Below are 13143 nucleotides of genomic sequence, written 5' to 3' on the forward strand. Positions count from 1 at the left end.
GGGGATTTCAAGCCTAAAGGACCTATTTTTAAGGTGAGAGGAGAAAGATTTTAGAAAAGACATGAGGAGCAACTGTTTTACATAGAGGGTGATTCGTATGTAGAATGAACCTCCAGAGGGAGTGATGGATGTGGGTAGTTTCAATGTGAAAAAGAAATTTAGATAAATACATGAATAAGAAATGTTTGAAGGGATATGAGCTAAGTGCAGGCAGGTGGGACTAGTTTAGTTTGGGATTTTGGTCGGCATGGACTGGTTGGGCCAAAGTGTCTGTTTCTATGTTGTATGATTCTTTTGCTGTTGTGGGTCTCTTTCCCCTTCACGAAGCTGCTCTGGCTCCTGCATCTCCAGATCTCCTCTCTTTTCACCATCATGGGTGAATTCCTTGTGCCCCCTCACCTTTTCCCATTTGTGGACACATCTCCCAGTTCCCCCACCTCCTCTATCATGGCTGCACCACCCCCTCCCCAGTCATAGCTGAATCCCCTGGTCCACCCTTCTCTCTCCCCATTCATCATCACATCCCTGAACCCTCTCCTCACAGCCATAGCCCCTGACCACACTCTCTCTGTTCCCCCTTAGTCATGGCCACTTCCCCAGATCCCTGTTCATGACTAAAAACCTTGTCCATATCCCACCCACCTTATTCTTGGCCACAGTACTCAGACCCCACCACTGTGTATGGCCCCACTCTGTTTAACTGTGCATGCACAGCTTACACACAGCGTAGCTCGTGTGTGCTAGTGTCAGCATACTCTAAAAGAAACTAATATCTATTTATTCTCTATTTTAGAATCCACATTTTCAGATAATAGCAACGTATTACAGACCTTCATAACCTATGCATTTTGTTAGTCTCAACATTATTTCAAGTTTTAAAAACCATTTTTCTTTATCAGGAAGTAGTGCAGAAGCAGTTCTAATCTCTGCGTCAACTGAGACTTTGTATCCAAGTCTTGGTAGTATAAAATGAACACACGATTTTTTAACCTCGAGACAAGAGTGCCTACACTGAGTTAGAGCTAAGTTATTTTAAATTGTTTTAGAATATAATACTGGAAATTATTGGAAAGCTATTTCATGCATATACAAGCATGCGATAATACCGCTTTACCAAATGCTTGTATCACTTCACTCTTTAATGTTTATTGTGAATTTCTGGTGTCAGTCATGCCAATATGACCTAAAGCCTGCTTTACAGCATAGTTGCTGACAGGCCTTCAGAAATAATAATGGTTTGATGCTGTATCCTTCTGTCTTTCCCAAAGGTATCATTAATCTGAACACTCACTGTTCCTTTGGCATTTCTATGTATGTCACCTTGAAGAACTCAGGTAGTGTGGATGTGCAAACAACACTAGGCGCAAGTTCCTCTCCAGGTCACAGTTTTGTCATAACTATAAGAAATATACCATATGTCCTACACTGCCAAAACCCTGGACATCTCTCCCAACAGCACTGTGCAAATACCTATGTCACAGTAACTGCAATAGTTCAAGAAGGCAGCTAACATCTTCATAAGGGCAGTTAAGGATGGGCAACAAATGCTGGCTTATCCAGTGAGACTCATACCTAGTGCACCAATCTACTATCCCCTAAAGATAGATGGGGTGAGTACTCAAATGCCTATCCATTTCCTTTTCTGAGTTCAATAAAGCAATTTTCTCATTTTGTTCCCACAATGGGCATGTGACTTCTTTCTGAAGTCTTTATGGTTCATACTGTATGGTTCCACTCAAGCTTTGTATTCCTTAAGGGTGTTTTGCTGTTGTACCCAGTACGTTTTCTTTAGCAAGGTGACCTTTGCTTATAAAGTTGAAGATATGTTTATATTGTTCCATACAATCTTTTAGAAAATACTATTTAGAGCACATCGTTTCATAAAACCAATTAAGTCAGCTCAAATTAAATTTTGTGTGTAGCAGCACATTTTCAAACAAGCCTTACAAAGAGATAAGTTAAAACATATGTTTAAAAACCTGTCTGCACACTTGCAACATTGTAGGCTTTGGATCATTTTAGCACAAGTACATTCAGATCTAAATGAGGTGAAGAAAGAGGGAGGTGATATAATGGGATATTGCACACATGACCTGGGTATAATTTCCCATTAGCTTCCAACATTGTATTCCCACAACTCTTCAAATGTTTAAAACCCACAACAACGCCTTAAGCACCAAATGGACTTTAATACTGTAGTGTAGAACTGAAATGGTGCCACACTATCAGAGGTAACTTTGTTCAGAAGAAATAATGAACATATTTTGCATCTTTTCGTTCTCAATAGGGTGTAACAGGCTCCATGGCATTTTTGAAAAAGAGCAGGGGATTAGTATTTAAATATAGAACGTAGAACATAGAACATTACAGCACAGTACAGGCCCTTCGGCCGATCTCAAGCCCATCTAACCTACACTATTCCACGTACGTCCATATGCTTGTCCAATGACGACTTAAATGTACCTAAAGTTGGCGAATCTACTACCATTGCAGGCAAAGCATTCCATTCCCTTACTACTCTCTGAGTAAAGAAACTACATCTGACATCTGTCCTATATCTTTCACCCCTCAATTTAAAGCTATGCCCCCTCGTGCTCGCCGTCACCATCCTAGGAAAAAGGCTCTCCCTATCCACCCGATCTAACCATCTGATTATTTTATATGTTTCAATTAAGTCACCTCTCAACCTTCTTCTTTCTAATGAAAACAGCCTCAAGTCCCTCAGCCTTTCCTCGTAAGACCTTCCCTCCATACCAGGCAACATCCTAGTAAATCTCCTCTGCACCCTTTCCAAAGCTTCCACATCCTTCATATAATGTGGTGACCAGAACCGTACACAATACTCCAAGTGCGGCCGCACCAGAGTTTTGTACAGCTTCACCATAACCTCTTGGTTCTGGAACTCGATCCCTTTATTAACAAAAGCTAAAACACTGTATGCCTTCTTAACAGCCCTGTCAACCTGGGTAGCAACTTTCAAGGATCTGTGTACATGGACACCGAGATCTCTCTGCTCATCTACACTGCTAAAACTCTTACCATTAGCCCAGTACTTTGCCTTCCGGTTACTCCGACCAAAGTGCATCACCTCACATTTGTCTGCATTAAACTCCATTTGCCACCTCTCAGCCCAGCTCTGCAGCTTATCTATGTCTCTCTGCAACCTACAGCATCCTTTGTCACTATCCACAACTCCAGCGACCTTAGTGTCATCTGCAAATTTACTAACCCATCCTTCTATGCCCTCATCCAGGTCATTTATAAAAACGATAAACAGCAGTGGACCCAACACCGACCCTTGCGGTACACCACTAGTAACTGGTCTCCAGGATGAACATTTCCCATCAACTACCACCCTCTGTCTTCTTTCAGCATGCCAATTTCCGATCCAAACTGCTATATCTCCCACAATTCCATTCCTCTGCATTTTGTACAATAGCCTACTGTGGGGAACCTTATCGAACGCCTTGCTGAAATCCATATACACCACATCAACCGGTTTACTCTCATCTACCTGTTTGGTCACCTTCTCAAAGAACTCAATAAGGTTTGTCAGGCACGACGTTCCCTTCACAAAACCGTGCTGACTATCCCTAATCAATTTATTCTTTTCTAGATGATTATAAATCCTATCCGTTACAACCTTTTCCAACACTTTACCAACAACTGAGGTAAGGCTCACTGGTCTATAATTACCAGGGTTGTCTCTACTCCCCTTCTTGAACAGGGGAACCACATTTGCTATCCTCCAGTTTTCTGGCACTATTCCTGTAGACAATGACAAGTTAAAGATCAATGCCAAAGGCTCGGCAATCTCCTCCCTGGCTTCCCAGAGGATCCTAGGATAAATCCCATCCGGCCCAGGGGACTTATCTATCTTCACCTTCTGAAGAATTTCCAATACCTCTTCCGTGTGAACCTCAATCCCACCTAGTCTAGTAGCCTGTATCTCAGTATTCTCCTCGACAACATTGTCATTTTCTAGAGTGAATACTGTTGAAAAATATTCATTTAGTGCCTTCCCTATCTCATCTGACTCCACACACCACTTACTACTACTATCCTTGATTGCCCCTAATCTTACTTTCGTCATTCTTTTATTCCTTAAATACCTATAGAAAGCCTTAGGGTTTACCCTGATCCTATCCACCAACAACTTCTCATGTCTCCTCCTGGCTCTTCTGAGCTCTCTCTTTAGGTCTTTCCGGGCTACCTCGTAGCCCTCAAGTGCCCTAACCGAGCCTTCACATCTCATCCTAACATAAGCCTTCTTCTTCCTCTTGACCAGAGATTCCACCTCCTTCGTAAACCACAGCTCCCGCACTCTACAGCTTCCTCCCTGCCTGACAGGTACATATTTATCTAGGACACACAGGAGCTTTTCCTTGAATAAACTCCACATTTCTAATGTGCCCATCCCCTGCAGTTTCCTTCCCCATTCTATGCTCCCTACATCTTGCCTAATCTCATCGTAATTACCTTTCCCCCACCTATAACTCTTGCCCAGTGGTATTCACCTATCCCTTTCCATCACTAAAGTAAACATAACAAAATTGTGATCGCTATCACCAAAGTGCTCACCTACTTCCAAATCTAACACCTGGCCGGGCTCATTACCCAGTACCAAATCTAATGTGCCTTCGCCCCTTGTTGGCCTATCTTCATACTGTGTCAGGAAGCCCTCCTGCACATTCTGGACAAAAACTGACCCATCTATAGTACTCGAACTATAGTGTTCCCAGTCAATATCTGGAAAGTTGAAGTCCCCCATGACAACTACCCTGTCTCTCTCACTCCTATCGAGAATCATCTTTGCTATCCTTTCCTCTACATCTCTGGAGCTATTCAGAGGCCTATGGAAAACTCCCAACAGGGTGACCTCTTCTTTCCTGTTTCTAACCTCAGCCCATACTACCTCAGTTGACGAGTCCCCAAACATCCTTTCTGCATCTGTCCTTGACCAACAATGCCACACCTCCGCCCCTTTTACCATCTTCTCTGTTCTTACTGAAACATCTAAATCCCGGAACCTGCAACAACCATTCCTGTCCCTGCTCTATCCATGTCTCTGAAATGGCCACAACATCGAAGTCCCAGGTACTAACCCATGCTGCAAGTTCACCCACCTTATTCCGGACGCTCCTGGCATTGAAGTAGACACACTTCAATCCAACTTCTTGCTTGCTGGTGCCATCTTGTGTCCCTGAAACTTTATTTCGGACCACCCTACTCTCAACCTTTTCTATAGTCGAACTACAATTTTGGTGCCCATCCCCCTGCTGAATTAGTTTAAACCCACCCGAGTAGCCTTAGCAAATTTCCCCCCCAGGATATCGGTACCCCTCTGGTCCAGGTGAAGACCATCTTGCTTGTAGAGGTCCCACCTACACCAGAAAGAGCCCCAATTATCCATGAATCCAAAACCCTCCCTCCTACACCATCCCTGTAGCCACGTGTTCAACTCCCCTCTCTCTCCCTATTCCTCACCTCCTGCACGTGGAACGGGCAACAAACCAGAGACAACAACTCTGTTCGTCCTAGCTCTCATTTGTCCAATATTTATAACCCAACCACCACCACTAAATTAAAGAAACAATTTATCTGGTTCGTTATCACATTGCTATTTGTGTGATCTTTCTGGACACAAACTGGCAGCTGTGTTTCCCCTACTATAACAATGACTACTTCATGTTTCAGGTGGTGAAAAAGACAAGAGTGCTTCCTTGCTGCAAGAATCGAATAGCACCTTTCGGACGGATGAACATCCTGAACTGGAGCCGCTGACTAAGATCTGGCCTGAATATTCAAATGTCTCATCTGAAATGCTTCCATTGAGCCTGCTTCAGCGAGAAGATAATACTGGTAAGAACGCTTGGAGGCCGAGATCTGAAAAATATTGCAGATCCCAATGTGGAAAGTGTCACCTATGTTGCTGTTGGTGAAATTGGGTTTCAGAAGTCCACCCGTGGGTTTGCCTTGGTTAGGATAGAATTTTGCATCGAACAGCATTTAGAGTTTGAGAATAAGAGCTGTCTTGAAAAGAGAAAGTACTGGTTGTCCCTGGTAGAACAGCAGGAGCCTTTTCTGTGTCAAGAACCTAACTCCTGATTCATGTACTAAATGATTGCTCTCTAACAGAACAAAATAATGAGTCCTCACCTGTGGGTTTTCTGACCAGTCAGGGAAGGCAGGTGGAATGACATAGTCAATGCAGCAATGAAGGATGTCTATTGAAAAGGAATCTCAGCCAATCTCCCTGTGGAATTCCTGTTTGGAGGAAAACATCCAGTGAAGGAGGAAACAGCGAGGTTGGGAAAGAAATAATTGGAACTGCAGATGCTGGAGAATCTGAGATAACGAAGTATAGAGCTGGATGAACACAGCAGGCCAAGCAGCATCTTAGGAGCACAAAAGCTGACGTTTCGGGCCGAGATGAAGAACGGTCTAAGATGCTGCTTGGCCTGCTGTGTTCATCCAACTCCACACTTTGTTATAGCGAGGTATGGAAAGGCTGCTTCCCTGATCATAAGGTCCGAAGCAGAGACGGCCTGGGGAGAAGTTGTCTTCGTGGACAATGACAGGATGAGGCGTGTCAGCCACATTGAGCATGTGTAACTTTGGGTTGCTGAGGCCTTAAGCAGTGGGAGACAAGTGGTGTTAAGAACCTTGATCTGGTTCTGGAAAGGTTCATCGACATCATGAAGTCTGGCAAGGTGAGTATCTCAGCTGGCAGTTCTCAGCCATTCACCTCCCTAGCTGCCATCTGAGCCACTTTCCTCTGACCAATGCAATTCCTCTCCAGCTCCCTCCTCAAATCTCAGCCCTATCATACAGCGTTTACACTTGCTGACAGTCTCATGTCCTATTACTACCACTACTCTCTCCTCAAAGGTTGACACTCCCTCGGCACTCAGTTCACATCTCAACTGCTTACCTTTTCTCATTGCAGGAGAAGAGGGCCCATAACTCTGGGAAGAATGTTGGCAATTAATAATCAGCACTTAACGCTGAATTGATGTCAGCAGTTCCATGAATACAGTCATGATCAACTTATTCTAACTTGGTATGGAATTTCAGCCATGTTCAGCACTAATCATAGAGCTGTACAGTGTAGAAACAGTCCCTTTGGACAACTTGTCCAAATAAATATATAAATCTCTTTCCATTTGCCAGCATTTGGCCCATATCCTTCTAAACTCTTCCCATTCATATATCCATCCAAATGCCTTTTAAATGATGTAATTGTACCAGTCTCCACTATTTCCTCTGGCAGCTCATTCCATACATGCACCACCCTCTGTGTGAAAATATTGCCCCTTAGGTCCCTTTTAAATCTTTTCCTCTCACCTTAAATCTACACCCTTTAGTTTTGGACTCACCCACCCCAGGCGGAAGACCTTGTCTGGTTACCCTATCCTTGCCCCTCATGATTTTATAAGCCTCTGTAAGGTCACCCCTCAGCCTTCAATACTCCAGGGAAAATAGCCCCAGCCTATTCAGCCTCTCCCTATAGCTCAAACCCTCTAACTGTGACAATATCCTTGTAAATCTTTTCTGAACCCTTTCAAGTTTCACAACATTCTTCCTGTAACAGAGAGACCAGAATTGCATGCAGTATTCCAAAAGTGACTGAACAATGTCCTATACAGCTGCAACATGACATAGAACACAGAACATTACAGCACAGTACAGGCCCTTCGGCCCTCGATGTTGTGCCGACCTGTCGTACCGATCTCAAGCCCATCTAACCTACACTATTCCATGTACGTCCATATGCTTGTCCAATGACGACTTAAATGTACCCAAAGGAGGCATACCAAATGCCTCCTTCACTATCCTACCTACCTGAGACCACTTTCAAGGAACTACGAACCTGCACTCCATAGTCTCTCTCTTCAGCAACACTCCCCAGGACCTTACCATTAAGTGTATAAGACCTGCCCTGAATTGCTTTTCCAAAACTCACTCTCGGGTGACTACTTCATGCATTCTCCCGGGTGTGCCGGGTGCTCTGGATTCCTGCCATAGCCCAAAGATGTGCAGTTTAGGTGGATTCACCATATTTAAACTGCCAAAAATGCCCAGGGATGGGTTAGCCATGGGAAATGCAGGGTTACAGGAACAGGGTCTGGGTGAGATACTCTTTGGAGGGTTGGTGTGGACTCGATAGGCTGAATGGCCTACTTCCACACTGCAGGGATTCTATGATCTCCCACAGGGAAATTACTGGAGATGGAGCAGGGAGGAGACAGTGAGTATCTGCAGGTGTATTGTAGGTGGTGTGGCTAATGCCTCAAGTGTGTAACTCTCAAACTGATAACGAACACGCTGCAGTGATGTCCATGACTCAGCAGGTGGAGCCCAGTACTCACCCACAGGGTCCCTAAAATTGTTCACTATGATAGCGTGCGATAGGATTAGCCCAGCTCAACAACAGGCAGAGCATTTAGAAGAAGAGCAGTCTGCCAGAGATGCAGAGGGAGCCAATCCTAAAGGCGAGTGTGCTGAACAAGCCAGGGCCATACTGCCATGAAGCAGATAGGTCTACAAGAACCAGATAGCAACTAGATCTGAATCAGAACTATGAACCAATAATGATGTAGAGATATTCTGGTCCTCAAAGGAATGCTTACTTCATAAATTAACAATTAAGGTAATTTGTTTACCATTAATTGCAAATGGATTTATTCCCCTTGTGACACCTGTTCAGTATTCTAACCAGAACATCAGGATGGAGATGTGCAACACTATGTGGGGGCTGCACTTAGATGATTAAAAATTCAGTTTTCAATGGGCATTCGTCTTTTACAGAGATGTAAAAGGTTGATTCCCAAAGCTTAAGTTCCCACTTTTCAGAAGTTGTGGTTCTTGCAGAGGGCAGGAGAGAATAACAGTTATACATTATTCCAGTTGATACATATGGGATTGAGTGCAGCGATCAGAACCCCTCCAGACAGTCTACAAAGAAAACACAAACAGTCAAAAACAAAAAAAAGGTTTTGGAGAAACTCAGCAGGTCCGACAAGATCTTTGGAGAGAATAAAACAGTTAATGTTTAGATGCCTTTGGAATTGCAATCACCAGAAACCTGGACAAATTGAATGAAATCACAGAACTGTCATATAAACTACAATTTGTGTCAAATATTGTGTTGCATAGAAGGTTCCTCTAAAATGACTTCAGTCTTGTTAAATCTTACTTTTCAGACAGCTGCATCTTGGTGTGATCTTGCCAGCCACAGATGAGCCTGAGGAAACCTGCTGGGTTTCCCTCAGAAGGTGCTCTCTGCTGCTTTGAAGCCTGGATGGCTCCTGCACTGAGGTGCGACCTCCTCTCTCTGATGTTTTTGGATCTCTGGCAGCAGGGAGGTAATGTGGCAGGGCATCTCAAGAGATGACACACCTAAGATGTATGTCTGTTGGATCTCCTCCTTCTTGTCTGTGCAGAGTGACATCATCCTCACTCCTTGAGGAGATGGGGCATTTGAAGGGCAAACAATGTCCCTTGGCCCTCTTTCATGCAGCCAGTGAATGAATACATCCCTGGGATTCAAGTGATAGAATGAAGGTTCCTGCCTGTACCTGACAGGCACTGACTGTTCCACTGTACAGTATCAACAGCCAGTTCCATGGAGGCAACCATTCATTTACCTGCTAGAGCCACAACATCAGACCGAACCTGGACAGTCATGGTTTGCACATGATCTTTGACACTTCTGCCAGACCTTCCCTGCTTGACTATGCATCTCTGTCTGCTCATTAGTTTCTGAGTCCAGAGGCTCATCATCTATATTGTCCGCTACGAGGGGCTTATTCCCTGGTAGTCTCCAAGTGTCAGACCCCTTGGCCAATTCTTCCGCCTCTAGATTTTGGTCACTTTCAGAGCTATTCTCAACAGAATGTGATCCTGGACATACTCTAGATAGATTGTTCACTGAGGTGAATTCTCTGCACTGCTGAAGGGCAAGAAGCTCTTGATGGTACATTCTCAGAGATTCTTGACTGTTCCTTTTAAGAAGAGTGTTAGAAGAGGCTGGCAGAGATAGACCTGTCTTGACAGGGGTAAGCAGAGCCTGTATAGAAATAAAAACACAAAGCTTTAATCTAGTTTGTAGTGTTTGGAACCAGGTAGATCTCATTGACTTCAAATGCTCCTTGATTGGGGTTGTTACTCTGGACCGATCAGGAAATCCTGGCTGACCAATACAGACAGGGGGTTTAGAATCTCCTCTGTTCAGGGGTCTGACTCCGAGCTGGCTGGCCAAAGCTAGTGTATTGTGCACAAGCAAATAAAGGGTGACTTGGTGACAGGACACTGGCCTCTGTGCAGTTATTTCAGTGTTCAAGCTACCACCCTTCTCCAATGTGTTATCATTAGTGCTTGATGTGCAACTGGGAGTAGCAGATTGGAGCTTTCTTGCTAGATGGCTAGAGATACCCAATCTCCACCTCAGCACAGGCACATTGCCCTTGCTGTCCTACAGCTCAACTGCCTGATCCTTGAAGGTATCAGGTGCTTTACGTCAGGCATCTCTCTCCACCCCAGTCTCGGCAGAGCTAGCAGGACATACCTTAAAACTAGTTTAAAGCCAAAAACGAGAAAGGAGCACTAAATAAAGGGCTGAAAGAACAGAGGAGTACTAAAGTCAGACAGCGATAATATCACTCTGATCTTAACGGAGTTATGACAAAGTGATAGTGGTAATATTTGGGACTTGTCTTATTTTCACATTGAACTCTTAAAGGATTATCACTCCAAAGGCTCTGACACAAATATATTCATTGTGTTCTGGAATTGTTTATTTAGATTTAACAGATGGCAGTAATCGCTGACTAGGGCTAAAAACTTTGAATGTACTTATATTTGTACTGGAATGTAATAGAAGCTTATTGTAATGTATAATATCAGACCTTCCTGTTAATATAAGCTGGTTTTGCAGAAATGACTTCAAAGATATATTTCTGTTGCAGCTTCAAGTGTTAGTCTTTCCTTGAAGAGTGGGAAGATGAAGAAGAAGCGATCAGTGTCCCCGAGAACAGTTGATGAGTTACCTGTTGTGGTTGAACCTCCAATACCGATAATTATAACTTCACCTTTTGAGGCAACATCAGGAGTCTCTCACCATAAGGACTTCATCCGCTGTCTTCCTATTCATTTGGCAAAATTTGTTCTTGGTGAGGACTGATTTATTTTTCAGTTAAGAACTCAAATAAGTTATTTACTTCATAAAGCTTAGGAAGTGTGCATACGGTAAGAAAGCAAATAATTCAAAGAAGTTAATTTAAAACTGTGGAACTGCCACATTTTTAAGATGAATTCACCATAACATTGGCTTTCATTTATAGAAGACATTGGCACTGGGACATGTGGTTTACACTTAACCAGTCTCTGATATATCCTCGAAAGCCACTCCATATCTGGGAAAATTGGAACAGGGAACAAATAATGGGCCCATCTCATCAAACAAAAGTTAAAAAGCTGGTTCAACTGCTGCATGGATCACTCTATATGTCTACAATGATCCTTAACAATATCAACAAATCACAGTCAGTTTGCTAACATTGAATCTTGACTGTAGACTTTTCAATTACCTAGCTTGCTGTTTGCAAGTATGTAAAAAATTAATTGCAATATATGTTAACATTTCCATTGAGGTTTCAAAATGTGTTATGGACAAATATTTCGCCACCTCTGTCAGGTCGATTATATCTTCAGGACATGATGCTAACTGTAAAATCATGATTGTGCGAACAATAAATCACAGAATATTCCTGTCGCATGAATACAATTTTCCTCATGGAAAGCTGTCCCCTTAACCATAGCTCAAGCAAAACACAGCAAACTACCTTAAAACAAGAGACTGAGATTCCCTGAAAACTCTTTGAAGTCTATAACACCTTTTAAAATCAGATTTTCCATAGACCTCTTAATAATTTTTGGCATGTTGTAAAATTAGGACGCCTATTTTTCCATCATGTATTGGCCAAGTTCAGACTTGTTTTGTGCAGTTGAGGTAAACAGAATGCCTGCATTGAAGGGGAATCTAGATTCTTTTAACATTTTAATTCATGGGATGTGGGTGTCACTGGCTGGGCCAGCATTTATAGCCCATCTCACAGGGCAACTAAGAGTCAACCACACAGATGTCAATCTTATCCTGACAATTGGCAATTGCTTCATGGTCATAATGTGACTTTTATTTCCAGATTATTATTGAATGCAAACTTCACATTTGAACCAAGCTCCCTAGATCATTATCTAGGTCTCTGGATTCATAGTCTAGTGATACTACCACTAGGCCAATGTCAGTCACCCCATGAATATGTGAAGTTTGAAGGAATAGAAAGTTAAGTCTTTGAGGAGATAATGAGCAAGTTAAACAAAGGAGAGCCAATAGACATAAGCTATTTGGATTTCCAGAAGGCCTTTGACAGGGTGCTGTATAGGAGGCTGCTAAATAGAGTAAGAGCCTGTGGTGTTGGAGACAAGGCAATGGATAGAGAATTGGCTGAGTGGCAGAAGGTGGAGAGTGGGGATAATGGGGTCTTTTTCAGGATGGCAGATATTGACTAGTGGAGTTCTGCAGGGGTCCATGCTGGGTAATTCACTTTGTACATTAACTATTTATGTTGTACATTAATGATCTGGATGCAGGAACTGAGGGCCTTGTTGCTAAGTTTGCAGTTGACACATAGATAGGTGGAGGGGCAGGTAATTTTGAAGAAGCATGGAGGCTACAGAAATACTTGGACAAGTTAGGAGAGTTGGCAAAGAAGTGGGAGATGGAATCCAATGTAGGAAAGTATGAGGTTGTGCACTTGGGTAGAAAGAGTAGAGGCATAGACTATTTTCTAAATGGAGAAAGCCTTCAGAAATCTGAAGCATGAAAGGACTTGGGAGTCCTACGACAGGACTCTCTTAAGGTTTACTGCAGGTTCAGTTGGTGGTTAGAAAGGCAAGGGTGACAATACAATAGCAGAGATATATAGCTGAGGTTGTATGAAACTCTGGTCAGACTGTATTTGGAATATTCTGAGCACTTTTGGGCCTTCAATCTAAGGAAGGATGTGCTAACCTTAGAGGGGATCCAGAGGAAGTTTACAAGAATGATCCAGGGGATGAAGGTCTTATGACATGAGGAGT

General features: G+C 43.2%; 1 protein-coding gene across 2 annotated transcripts in view; it reads left to right on the forward strand.

Moving 5' to 3' along the window:
- Nucleotides 1-13143, forward strand: part of fbxw10 (F-box and WD repeat domain containing 10) — a 66441-nt gene that overhangs the window by 9450 nt on the left and 43848 nt on the right. For both annotated transcript variants that reach the window (XM_048554741.2, XM_048554742.2), the window contains exons 2-3: nucleotides 5698-5862; nucleotides 10971-11174. In XM_048554741.2, the coding sequence (XP_048410698.2) occupies nucleotides 5698-5862; nucleotides 10971-11174 (369 nt within the window). The remainder of the gene's footprint in view (nucleotides 1-5697; nucleotides 5863-10970; nucleotides 11175-13143) is intronic.

The sequence above is a fragment of the Stegostoma tigrinum genome, chromosome 22, assembly GCF_030684315.1.
Source record: "Stegostoma tigrinum isolate sSteTig4 chromosome 22, sSteTig4.hap1, whole genome shotgun sequence".
NCBI classification, from domain to species: domain Eukaryota; kingdom Metazoa; phylum Chordata; class Chondrichthyes; order Orectolobiformes; family Stegostomatidae; genus Stegostoma; species Stegostoma tigrinum.